General features: G+C 38.9%; 1 protein-coding gene and 1 long non-coding RNA gene across 7 annotated transcripts in view; one reads left to right on the top strand and one right to left on the bottom strand.

Annotated features, from left to right (window-relative positions):
- Positions 1–66: 66 nt before the first annotated feature.
- The window catches only part of LOC111269500 (protein lifeguard 3), a 17,069-nt gene continuing 3,362 nt past the window's right edge, over positions 67–13,773 (bottom strand). For 4 of the 6 annotated variants that reach the window (XM_022849174.2, XM_086972116.1, XM_086972120.1 and 1 more), the window contains exons 2-10: positions 12,005–12,214; positions 10,148–10,355; positions 9,427–9,590; positions 8,331–8,485; positions 5,503–5,644; positions 4,750–4,954; positions 1,908–2,071; positions 1,070–1,224; positions 67–380 (exon numbers count right to left, since the gene is read on the bottom strand). In XM_022849174.2, the coding sequence (XP_022704909.1) occupies positions 195–380; positions 1,070–1,224; positions 1,908–2,071; positions 4,750–4,954; positions 5,503–5,644; positions 8,331–8,485; positions 9,427–9,590; positions 10,148–10,355; positions 12,005–12,214 (1,589 nt within the window). In that variant the 3' untranslated portion in view covers positions 67–194. Of the gene's footprint in view, positions 381–1,069; positions 1,225–1,907; positions 2,072–4,749; positions 4,955–5,502; positions 5,710–8,330; positions 8,486–9,426; positions 9,591–10,147; positions 10,356–11,279; positions 11,366–12,004; positions 12,215–13,773 lie in introns of those variants that run through there. The other 2 variants (XM_086972122.1, XM_022849179.2) reach the window with 2 other exon arrangements.
- Positions 12,224–13,773, top strand: part of LOC111269596 (uncharacterized) — a 4,986-nt gene continuing 3,436 nt past the window's right edge. The window contains exon 1 of the long non-coding RNA XR_002685852.2: positions 12,224–13,501. This is a non-coding gene — a long non-coding RNA (uncharacterized LOC111269596). The remainder of the gene's footprint in view (positions 13,502–13,773) is intronic.

Here is a 13,773-nt window from a genome sequence, read left to right as displayed (position 1 = left end):
ATATATCGGTGGTATAAAATTGTAAGCTGATAGTTTTTTTTAAAGTTAAACAAAAAGAGACCCAACTTATTTCGGCTGTTTTGGACAACGTCAGATACTGCGCCCTTTACTATGTCAAATTGTTCTCTTTCTGTCATATGTAGATTGATAAATTGATGCACGTGGTTCTAGCTATCCACTTCGCCGGTAATTGTTTACCGTCGTCTCTCTCCGAGCAATTCAAGAATAAACAGGAAAATCTGGATAATGCTTGCGTATAGCAAAATGGCGGCAACTACATATTCGTCTGGCGAAAGTTCAAACTCCTTCCCGCCTATTATTAGCTGCGTGTTGAATAGCAGAATTCCCATAAATAACACCGCGCCGATAGCCGCGTAGATCTAGAAATTAGACAAAACCAAATATAGCGTTAGCCGTCTTTTGCTTAACTTCATATCCTGCTGCCATTCCTGTTTTATATTGGCTCCATTTTAAGAGAAAGTTTGTTGCTATTCCAACTAATGCGGTACGGAAACGTATAGAGATATATAACAAAATTAGATTCCTCTATTTTTTGATAATGTTCGTCTGTACCGGTGAAATACGTCAAAACCAACAGGCTTACGAGTACTTTAAACCGGTAATTATATAGCTTTTAACGTCAATTCTATCCCTATACCAAACATGAACGCACGTAACCATGTGTATGGTAATTGAATATACGCTATTCTCTAAACTTCCGGCGTTCAAAGACCGCGCAACACTATAAGATTATGTGTCAATACATGCAAAATGTAACACAATCCTACACAACGTTGCGGACACTTTTGAGCATTGGTAGAACATAGATCGGGTAACTTTTTTGACGACATAACTTCGCGACTAGTCAGTTAGAAATGTAAGATCCTTCGCTTCGACCTTATTGCGTAGTGCGAATACGGTTTAATTACCTTCAGATCGCTGTGTCTGTAATATAGAACGACCTAATAAATAAATTGCCGAAACCGACGAACGGCCTAGGGATGGTACGTTAGTCATCAATAAAGGAATAAGACTACGTATCGGATCAACTCGTTTTATATAACCATACCTTATGAGCCATAGGTGCTTGAACAAATATCATGATGAAGCTGAACACCATAAAGCAAATAAGCGCAATGGTTAAGTAAATCCCGCACTTCGTAAAGTCGATTGTTGTGGTCAACGCAAATATTGTAATCGAGAAACAGCATGCCGAGCAAATACCTGCGCAAGAATAATTTCGAAGCAACGAAATAAATAAGCAACTGAAGATCAAAAAGAAAATTATACTAACTCTGCGCGGCACATTAGTCATTCACGATATAGCGTTAAGACACTATGTTTGCCAACCTATCTGGGGTAGCTGATGATGTGGTTTAGCTTTACCTAGTTAGAATTTCTATCTGACGCAATGCTACCGCAGTGCCGAACGTAAAAAAAGGCGATATAGTTAACTTTCTACCCACTCAGTTCCTGCAGACTGTTCATATACAGTCCCCGATCCTAACCGGTTTTCCAAGCACTGCGAGACAGCCGTAATACGGTGTCCATATAGAATCTCGTATGAAAAGGGTTTTAACACGAGATCAGTAAAGTGCGCACAACAAAACGGCTTTTCGACATTCTCGTTAAAGCTCATGAGCGCTTCGCTCCAATCAGATGTTAGGCGGTGGCCCTTTGTAACTAAGAAAACAGTCTACCACACACCGAAACAGTCTACATACTTGTCACACCTGATTAGGACATGAAATCGATACAATCGATCTAAAACAAATAGCGAAATTTACACCTAAAAACATGTATAACAGACGACTTTGTTATTACGTTTCTTATTTCGCCACTGGCTATTGTGCGCATATAGAAGAAGGTTGTGCAAGGGGTGGATTGCGTTTTCGAAAAATGATTACCGAAGGCGAGAAGGACCGACTGGGTCTTGTAGTACAACGATATGAAGACAACCATGTATCCTAAAGATAACGTGTAGAGGATAAGTACGATCAGGTTCATTGGGTGCTGACGCAGCAAGCCTGGGCAACATTGTATGATGAACACACTTACGAAGTAGATTCCGCTGCAATCATCAAACGGAATGATGATTATACCCATCATAAGTAGTTAGAAATAAAGGAAGCAGGTGGCATACAGACAGATAAGATGTTATGGCTGACATTACTACTATGATCTTCATTAACTGCTAGCACCAAGACGTTAGCGCGAACAAAATATTTGACAAATATGAAAAATTACTTTTAGGTTTCCAGCCTAGTTTTAGGTCGTCCAGCCTAGCTTATTGTTTCAAAAGGAAAAACACAGACGTGACTATTTGCGTTTTGTTATTTACAACCGAAGGACGATCGACCAGCAGTGTGTATAGGTTTCTATTTGCTGGCGAATATATTTCGGTTGTAAATAGCAAAACACAGTTATATCTGTATTTTTCCTCTTGAAACAATCAATAGGTTGGGTTAAATCAAACTTACAACTATCGATGTTTGTTTAGTTAGATTAGGGTTTCAGGCAGCAATACAAATTTGCCCTGATCATTCTGGTCTTTGTTGAAGCTACAAGCCACTAAAACCAGCTCGTTTCTATGAGCAGCATTGCCGTTTGAAGACTGTCCTGACTTTGAAGTCCCAGTAAAAAAGCGACGCTTGGCTGTAGAAGCCCGGTATGACAATCCTCGATTTATCTTTTGTCATAGATGCTCCTCTTGGGACTCGTAGGGCCATCGCACAATAAGGTGTATAGCACCATCCCATGTTATCTAATAAATTATGAAATAAGCCTCGCCGTTTATGATAAAAATGTTCCCCGTTGGTTCGGTAATTTCTAATCTCAGCTTGGAGTACAATGGTATAAAAAACATTTTTATTATTTGATACTGCCAGCTTTTGAGGAAATTAACTAGATATAATTCCATTCATCACAAATCACAATCACGGCAGGTTGAGAACAAAAACTATTGTAATACCCAATCAAGCATATGGACTCAAACTTAAGGCGATTGAAGGTGGTAAACACAGTTTAGATGTGTAAAAATTCTATATGTACAACTACTGGGTGTGAGAAATTTAATAGGAGGCACTTTGATGAAAAGTTATTGCATTTGTTAGGCCTCTGCTCTTAGTGTGACTCCAGGAAGACTTCATCTATTAAACCAGAGGTCTAGAGATATACTATGTAAATGGCAGGATGACTCATAATTGATAGAAATTTATAAATACAGTTTCTTAATCATCGGTCGTTTCGATGCCGGTCTCTCCTGTACCCGGAAATCCAGAGTACTCCAGTTAATAAAATGAGCTGTGTTTAAAGGAAATGAAATGAGTGAACACACGTCTGCGTTATAAATTGGTTGCATTTTTGAGATCTTGTGTCTTTGCTGAAAATGCGTCAAATAACGAGACAGAAAGGGTAACTGAGGCAATGGTTGAAGCGCTGGCGTCAACTACCCGCGGATCGCAAAAGGCCATTGGATAAGTTATAAACATTTTTGCAAACCTGAAATCACTGAGCGCGTCTTTGACTGTAATGAGTAGGTTCTCGACAGTGGCGTAGCGTCGTATCACGCTGGTAGAGTGGACCAGGTTCAAAACCGCGTACTGCCAAAGATGAACGATTTTTCATTATGCGTTCATCACATCCAGGTGATCAAATCAATTAATATAAGCTTAACAGGTGCCAAGAACATTTCTTTCGTATGGCGTCAGTCGAACGTGCTATACCGTGAATATGCTAAACCACTCCACATGCGGGAATATTGCGCATGTTCTCGAGTTATTAGTCACCGTGGAATTACGGTTAACGGATAAACTGACCAACAATGTAGCTGCGATTATTCATAATGGGTACCCTTGAAAAGTCAAGGAAGTTAATGAATGAACCTTAAAGTAACTTCATCCTTTAAGTACGCTCGAAGCTGTACAAGCGGATCGCTTTCCCAGCAATATCGAAACCATGTATATGCGTCTTAGAGACGCTATGATAATTCGTCTCATGGGTTGCCTACATTTTGGTTATCTGGGTCTGAGCCCCCATAATCGTACTGCTGATTCGTCAACTGATACATTTGAGGCTCGACGCCAACCTGCAAAGAAACACTTTAATCAAAATAGAAAAAACTGAGTCATAGGTATCATTAAAAAAAAGCGACGGACATTAACAGAGATATTTTATGCATAGCTTGAACTATATTTCAATAATCATGTAGATCATGTGTCAATTTTTTTCCTCTATTGAGGCATGAGACTAACATTTTTAGCAACGTAAAAGATTGCTTCTCTCTTCGTCTCTAGCAAACCCTTTGTCTATGCCAGATATAATAACGACGTCAAATTATAAAGGTTTCCTAGTTTATCAGTTTTATTACGGTGCCATAAATCCATCCCGCTATCCCCAAGTCCACTCCAAGGTCACCTGGTTTCTCACCATACGTTAGGTACTGCTTTACCTATTTAACGAGTACTTAGTATATTATTAGGTGCTTTCTCAAGCTAAATACATTTCTTAAAAATGAATGAGATAGAAGCTCTTAAAGGCGACGTAACATAGGCATTAACGCGAAGCTAGCTGCTTGAAAATCATTGACGGTAGATGACGCGAGATTGTTAGTTAAGATGCTGCTAACAATTTTCCTCAATTGCCGCAAATTTCGAAGCAGTCGAATTATATCCATTGTCTAAAGCAGTTATTATGGCCGCATTATTTATTATCACTATTATCCAAATAGGAAAAGTTTATTTTACATACATAGCAATATAGGCTACTTCATATTGCTGCATAACGAATCTGCGAGCGTCATCGATGAAGATACAGCAGGCCAGGATCCCCGTGGTTACAGCTAACATTGCGAACAGGAGCGAATACACCTTCCGGATGAATCCTGTACGTACCTCCTTGTCGTTAAATCCGCGCATTCGAAAATCCGTATAAGTGCTGCTACCTCCATATGAGCCTGTTGGCCAGGTTACCGACGGCCATTAACGTTAAGCCATTAAGACCTCCGATTAGACTTTTTTGAACATTATGGTTGTTGATATCAGAACACTATCAATAGGATCTGATCATAGAAAAGCAACAGTTTACCAAGAACCTTCCTACGTAATCTTGTGTAAACTGTCCTTGCCAGAATTTAACATACCGTACTAATGATTTAGTCTGATAATTGTGATACGTGATTTGTGCGGGAAAATTATCTGCGCTCGCCAGTTTTTAGCCACAAACGTTTTTAAGCTTTTTCTAAATCAAAAATTTCTCCTCAAATAGCACAGCCATGCTCACCGCTACTGAGAAGTAGTTCAAAATAATCGATTGACCGACGTGCTCGTTTCGGTTATACAATGCAATAGAAACACCTTGATTGATGATGGAAGATTAAAAAATAAATATCTCACTTTTCTATTTGTATTTAAATTGTCAACTTTATAAGCAGCTAAGCACAAAAATGTTTCAGATGCTTATAGTTTGCTGATATTAAAGTTAGTAAAAAAAAAATAAGCTTACCTCTCAGAATGGAGCCTGTTCCTTCAACTCGCGCTGGAACAGTGTTTTCCGAGCTTGGTGTTGAGTAGCTCCCCGCAAATGTGACGCTTCGTTTCATATCATTAGTCCCATCTCCAGTATTTGAACCTGATAAGGCGTCGGCCTTATGACCAGTCACATTATAAGAGCTCATTACGAAAAACCTCCGCACTTGGTACACAATATAATCTACAAAAATAAAAGATCGTTGTTTTCATCGCTTGGATACAAATTCGATAAGTAAAACTGAAACGTTATACACAATGGAAAAACGTGAAAAGATAACACCAAAAGACTATGCGATACCATCGGTGTGGGAAAATTCAGCGTGTTTATCCAATAAGCTTGCTATTTAGACCAATCAAAGACAACGCCACCCACGGCAGCTAGAACTTCACATTCAGAGTGCATATAATTTTGGACCTCAGGTCAGCTGGTGCCACTAAGTAGTGCTTTATATGGCTGGTCCCCGATACGACGCATTGGTACTCATTAATTTTTGTATCTTTTTCAAATATCGAAGAAGAGAAATGACACTTATGCACCACTAAAAAGAAACTTCCCGAGTAAACTTAAAAACAAAGCGAAGACCGGGGTTCGCAAGCAGGAACGTTGCTGGCATATCATCAGGCAGACATTGGCAACCTAACACTAATAGTCTTCGCAATACACAGTGCCCGTTATCTGATTCAAAGTATAAAAGGTTTGATTTGATGTACATTGGTTCACAAACTCGTACGTATAGCTACAGGCCATATTTCCGCTCAAATCGTATAAAATAAAAGCGATGTATATGTTTACATTCTCGCATGGTTGGCTACCTCGCTCGTTTCTCTATCTATCATTGCAAATTGATTCAAATCGTACTCTTAGAACTAGTACAGTTTCAATGACTATGATATGTCTCTTGAGATATTCTCTGCTATTTTAATATACGACTTGAGTTATATATATATATATACTTGATATTTTTATTTTTCTCGATACTACCGTCCAATTACTACAAGATACTCAGCGCACTTCTCATTGTTGAAGATTCCTTTATTAACGCTTGCTACCAACCGTACGCTATGGTTGTAAAAATTTAAATTTTAAATCATCACCATGCAGAGTCGCTTTTTGCTATAGTATATATTAATAACCAGTATTATATAGCGTCATGTGTTGGTTTGAAATAGGCAGGGCTCGTCAAAATGTCCATTGTGAGTGTTGAAAGTAACGAAGTTACTCTTATTGGATCTTTCGTTATTGATGAACAAGTTATCCGTGCTCTATTACCAATCCACTCCTTAACATTAATTAACGAGGTGTAGGAGAGTAAGAGCAGTAAAACTGGTTGCTGAAATGAGCATATTTCAGTTAGTTCTGCTTGTACTATTCACGCATATACAAGTTTGCTCGTCAATGATACGCGTCATTGTTAACAAGTTTTCATAAACTGAAGTTGCTTCTTGTAGAAACACTTCGATATTTTTCTTTGCGGCTCGCAACATGTCTAAGATCATGCCTTAATGGCCACGACTGATGAATGTAATTTTTATGTTAATCTTTGTTTGGACGCCTCAACTTGCCTACTCGTCAATGAACAGAGCTACTTCTAGGTAGAAATTCCGAGGAATTGAGGGAAATCGTTGTGGGTAATTTGTTTTTACCGAATGCTTTCTTTATATGCGGCAAATTTTGAATCCAAACGATTTGAAAAAGGGTTCTCTTTTTCGATGTGCCACAGTCAAACGACGCACCCATCTGTTGAGGTCCGACAAGACTTAGTTTAGACGATGTTGCACCGCTTGAAGCACTAGTATTTATGATGTTGAAACACTAATATTTATGTATATAATTAACTAGAAACATGGGATGGCAAACTTTAGGTAATCTAAAGGCAAAAAGCAGCTAATTTCGATTAGTTTTACAAGACCAAAAGCGATCAACTTGACTGACACGTTCTTTAATTGGAAAACATACGTATGAACCGCTTCTTGTCGACACTTGTGAAAGACTGCACGCACACAATCCTTGTGCTATCCGTTCGCTGAAGCACTTGTGTGTTTGTTTATCTCCTGTTTCCCACAAGGCCTAGCACGAAGATAAATATGTATATCATGTCTAAGTATAGGTTCAAGGCGGCAGTCACGTAGTCATCCGGCGAGATCTCATAGCTTTTCCCTCCCATGAGCCATTGAGTGTCGTATATAAGGTACACCATAAACAGAAGGGCAGCAATGCCGGAGAATATCTATAAATAAACCATTAAAGGATGCTTCATATATGAGTAATATGAAAACTACATCAATGCTAATTCAGCCATGCAAGATTTTCGAAGTTCTTATTACTGCTAGAAAAATGAAGGAGTTAAATAGTCGTGTGCGAACTAACGCGTGAAAAACACGTAACGTCAAAAGCTGCGCCGTTCATATATGGTAACAAACTGTTCTCGTATCCTTCAAGTTTGTTTTCTGACGCACAAATCAATGTACGTATCCAACACGAATCAAACAACTGTCGTCGCCAGGTTCAAGATATGCCCTTAAAAATGATCATAGTATGATCACCTAATAAATTTTTTGACTGGTCGAAACGCATCTTTTAAGAGCTTCTTACCACCCCATACCCGTTGCGTGGAATACCGCGAAATGTCCCGTTCAGAGTTACTTATAATCATCGACAGCAGCAGCTTGACGGCGACACGTGTCGTTGTATGTTAGTTATATTGCATAGAACTTTCGTCGTTCTTGGTTTAGTTTATGTTCGTCAAACTGATGCGGCCTTGGGGTTTAGATAAAGTTCTGATTTGAATTGTATTACCTTACCTTATGCGCCAATGGCGCCCAGACAAACAGGAGTATAAAGAGGGAGACAGTGAAGCATATGAATGCTATGAATAGGTAAATGCCGAACTTCGTGAAGTCAATTGTCGTCGTAAATGCGAATATCGTCACGGCAAGACAGCATACTGTGCAAATCCCTGCGTGCAGCACATCATGACGTAATCAGAGATTTTGTAATTAGTAAAACGTTTTGTTCGAAGTGCCTCACGCCGTCAGAAACGGTACAAATTGTCGGCCATGTCAAGAAATAACGGCACAGAATAGTCCTATTGAATGTTTATAGAAATAATACATATAAATATTTATAATGTAGCGCTTAGGAACAACAACTTTTATATTTAATAATTAGCGATTTTCCTCTAACGCACTACTCTGGAATGTTAGCCCTTGTACCATAACACTCGTATCCCTAATATTGGTTATTTCTAAACGGATTACACTCGATTATTGGTGTTGGTGTATACGCATTGGTCCCGCTTACTGCGAAGTTTGATAAAAGAAAATAAGCATCAGTTTTTCTCTATTCTTTACATAAATCCATTGCAAGCTTTGTTGCGGATCCATCAACAATGCTAGGTTTACCGGAGGTTGCAATGATACGCTGACAATTTTGTCGTATAGTAAGTCGACGCCGGTCCTAGTTCCGTCGTAGAGAATACACCTCTGTCAAAGTTCGATGCAATCATTTACTTGTTTCTAAATGTATAGAGGCCGTAAGTATGCATGCCTTGTTAAAAAAAAAGATCTTCATTGAAATGCAGTCGCTTATTTCTGCTGCGAACCACAATCTGTATTATATAAGGTTAAAATACGGATTAATAGATACAGATTTTTCGTGCCCAAATAATTTACTTTTATAGATAATTCAGTTGTCCCAAATGAATTCAATACATTTTAGGATATTCTTTTCGTTATATATATATATATATAATGCGTATAAGTACTATCCAGCGAGAACTTCCGCCCGCATAATTCAAGTACCGGAGCAAATTTTGACCGTTGGCTGCTATTTTATATTGCAAAAGGCGGTACCTATTCAAAACACGTCTGCGCGCTTGTGTCGCCTAAAATTGCCTACCGAAAGTCAAAATGACTGAGCTGGTGTCGTATTGGACAGACACGACACCAAGGCAGTAGCCGAAAGTCGCTGTGAACAAAAAAAACAGGATCAAATTCAATGGCGAACGCCTTCGAGTCTGTGGACAACAAGTCAGTACTATGACAAGTATGAACTGGATAAGTCTGAAACGATAGTAGGCAAAAAAACAATACAACAAGATCAGAATTGTACTCATTTGTGCAGAAAAGTACCATTCGGGCTCGATAACTAACGTATACAACCTTTTAGATACCGGCATGCTATCAACGTAGCACACGGATTTTCATTCTATACCATTACTGGGCAGTTCCTTTGTATGCTCCGTCGTTCCAAATTCTGACAAAGCACCCGATACTATCGTTTTTTTACACTAAAAAAGTGGCATTACTTCAACGAATTCTTATGCAACCGACAGACCGAATAGGTCTATATAACCTGAAGGCGCTGCGTTGTTAATTCGTAGAAGCTCTTGAAAGCACTGGATCAACATATCCATACGAAAACGTTTTGAAAGCACACCGTTCAGCCGGACCAATCACTTCTATCCGTAAAAACTATAACGTGCCATACCAATTAAGTACGTAACTGCTCTACTCTTAAGGGTGTATGACTTAAAAAGACCAAATCTCAAAGAAACAGTCGTGCATAACGCGATAGCTGTTGCTAAACGTTAATCTAAATGTAAAAAATATATACGTACAGACATACTTGAAAAATCTCATAATTCCTCAGAGCAAACCTCCTGAGATCATCGATAAAGATAAACAGGGCGACATACGCCGTGGTCAAAGCCAACTGGAGAAACAAAAGTGTGTACACCTTTCGTATGAATGCCATACGAACTTCTGTGATTTGAAATCTGTCTGTCCTCTCGCTGAGCTGATCGGAGTAGTAATCTTCATCGTAGTCTGCAAAAAAGACGCAGCGCGTAGTAACATACATACTCGCCATAGAATCGAATTTCAATAAGTGGTATTATGTTATTGGGCTTGTGTTACTGATGTACACAAAGACTAGTGTTTATTTGGCCTAATCTATTACCATCTGCCTTGCCTTCGTCGGCCGGCTTAGCCTTGCTCAAGGCAGCACGAACGAATACCCACGTAAAATGGCTAGATTGTGAGGGAGTGAATTGTTTTTTCTATTCACTCAATACGGAGAAGATGATCGAGTTCAAAAAACCTTTTATCCGATGGCTATTTGTTATAAATGTTGGCGAGTTTTGTCAAATTTTAATGTAGATTTTTCTCGTTTTCCACCAGCTTCATGAGAATATCTCCCAGTTTTTAGTCTGAGGTTTTAGCTAAGCTGAGGTGTTACACGAAAAAAATCATGCTCTCCCACTTGGCCATTGGAACATGTTTGGTGAACGTTTACATAGGACCATCACATGTATAGGACTTCGTACGACTGAGCTTACTTAGCTGAAGTAATTAAGTTGATTTTTCCATTATCAACTGTGCGGCAAGTTTGACAACGTAACCCAATAGCGTCTGTAATATTACATTTGGCACTTTTGGATTGGATTTCTGGATGGATAATTTCTAAGACTGTGTCTATATAATGGCTCATAGCTTGACGAAATTTTTCACATGTAGCGATGATATTTCTGACAATCATATCTATTCGCTGTAACGACAACTTATTGCGATTACGGCTTCAATTCGGAGCCTAAACCCTTCTTTGACGGTTAGTTACGCTATAACGAAATTAAAAGTTCAGCTGATAGCAGAATCAAGGGCTCCAAAATTCAAAAGCTGAAAATGGTCAGAAAGTTCAAAAGATTCAAAAAGAACTAAAAAGTTTTAAAAAAAATCAACCGTTAAACTTACCTAGGCCGACGATTGATACGTTTCTCGCTAAACGGCCGTTTATTTCTGTACCAAAAAACGTACATCACAGATAGCTTTTCGCTGAGTCATTTAAAATAGAAAATCTGTGAAGAATCTTGCGTGCGACTCATGAAAGTCATCTTCGGACCATTCAGAAGTTGTACGAAAATTGGCAATAGCTTAACGTGTGTCGGGCGCGAAGAGAATACATACTAATCTGTTTTCGGTTAAATGCGAAAACGCACGACACATTTCCGCCATGACGAAATTGTTGAGTGGTTTTGGAAAGCGGCAAGAACGGATAAGCACACACGTCCGCTACTAAAAATGGCCTGCCAACGTCTACTTTATTTTAAATGTCGTACCCCGAGAATGACTTTTGTTTGATTGGATTGTAAACAAGCTGTAGTACACTGTACCGTATTAACGCTCAAGGTCTTCAAGATTATATGGATTTAGTATGTACTGCTAAATAATGGGTTAGGTCTACTCCAGCCAGGGGCAGATGATAATGAGGGTATACCTGAAAAAAAAGCTATTTTTATTTGAAAGATTTGAGTGCAACCTAAACACTGCGAATGTTGGCAAAACCCAACAGCGTTTCTATTGCGGAGTCATATAATTTCATTAATTCGTGGACACTGTCAACCGTAGATAGTTTCTTTACTCATATCAAATAGAAGCACAGTATAGATTAATAAAAAATGGGTCAGCATGGTATTTACCTCCCTCAGTGTAAACCTCATAGCTGCCGCCGCGTAGGTGTTTGTCAACTAAATCGTGTGTCGACGCTGAGTGATGGCTCTCTTCTAGCTTAATCGAGCACTCGAAGTTCGAGTTAGTTTCGCCAGCTTCGCATTGACCTACGGTCATGTCGTCATTTTTAGCGTCGTCACTGCTCGAGTCCATTACAACGGGCGCTGATAATACATGGTCTACGGTCGAAAATCATAACAAAAAATCGTTCTTTTCAAAAATGCGATGACCAATTCGGAGAATGCGATCCTATTCATACGCATCGTTTTGCGCAGTGCTTAATGGCAGTATCGTGCGTAAAATTAGAAAATGACAGTGGGCGGTGAAAAAAGTGTTGAAACGCAAATGATACGAGAGATACCGTTATCGGCGGTTTCATTGTTCTACCACTGTCTGTGTTATTTTTTTCTAATGGATACAGAGTACCTATGCTGCTGATCTATTTATTATAGAACAGAGATATTCATTGCCAGTAGTATTTCATGCGAATTCGACCACCACCATGTTTCGATATTACGGACGACAATTTTCAGAGTAACGCTGCACTTGTTCTTCTGTTATTATATGCTACCGTTAAGGATCAGGGCTGTAATGAGGCCGAAACATATTTGTATATACTACACGAATACAAAATGAAATGAAAACACTAAGCATTACTTGGGAAGACGTTATTGTAAATCCCCTATGAAGCCAGGTTTGTATACAGTTTGTCAAAAACCAATAGCTCGATCCGGCACTTTTTCCATAAAGTATCTCGGGGACTTCGTTTGATACGCTTTGACAATGTTATCGATAGATAATATGGGAGGGAGAGGAAGGTCCTATAATTATGCAGCTCGTAGTGCCTAGATAATAGTGACTGCAGTAAGGGAATGCCTCCCGTTGTTCCTTTTCAACCATATAGCTCTCTTGAGCTGTTTCATTCGATTAATATAAACGACTTTGTAATTTTGAGAATAAAGCTCGTCCTATCGACCTTGTCCGTTCGAAAAGTAAATACCCTGCGGCATTTGGTAGTAATTTCGTTGGGTCATTCCCTAGAAATGCGATAGTGCGCCGCTATTGGGAGTCACTTTGGAATATTTACTGGTATATGATATTGAGCCAAATTTACCCTACTTTACATCGCTGTGGGCTTATCCAAATATTGATTCTTAGCGGTACTGGCGTAAGTGTTGATTATAGAATTGTTCTCGATTTGGGTTTGTGTATCGCAGGACTGAATCGTTACGTGAGCGCTACACACTCGCAAATAGAGATTGGGTTTAAGTTAATTACAGATAACAACAAGCCCGTATAAGTAGTGCATCGTACTAACAAAAGATTACTTGCAGAACTCATTTGCAGATAATTAAAATAAACGATGCCGTAATACTATTATAAAAGCTGTTGTAACCGCTGCTAAGGTACAGGGGACTACAGTGTACATCAAGCGGACTGAAGCGCACCTTTTTTTCTCGTTGAAGGTACTTTTATTTATTAATACTACGTTAGTTTAAAAATTATTGTTTAAAATAACGCTATGCGAATAGATGGCTCTTCTATTATATAGATAGAAAAAAACGTATTACAGAGCTACCTAAGTGTTAGTTAGTTGACTGCTTATTTACCAGCTTTGTCAAACTTTTCATTGTGACCGAAAAGAGTCAAAGTGGCGGAGTTGGACAAGATCACACCCTATTTTATTATTTTAGTTTTATAATATAGATATATACCTTGCTTTTAAACATGATCACCA

The sequence above is a fragment of the Varroa jacobsoni genome, unplaced genomic scaffold (genome assembly GCF_002532875.2).
Source record: "Varroa jacobsoni isolate VJ856 unplaced genomic scaffold, vjacob_1.0 scaffold_148, whole genome shotgun sequence".
Lineage (NCBI taxonomy): Eukaryota > Metazoa > Arthropoda > Arachnida > Mesostigmata > Varroidae > Varroa > Varroa jacobsoni.
The sequence above is the reverse complement of the archived record's forward strand: the minus strand, read 5'-3'. Positions and strand labels throughout refer to the sequence as shown.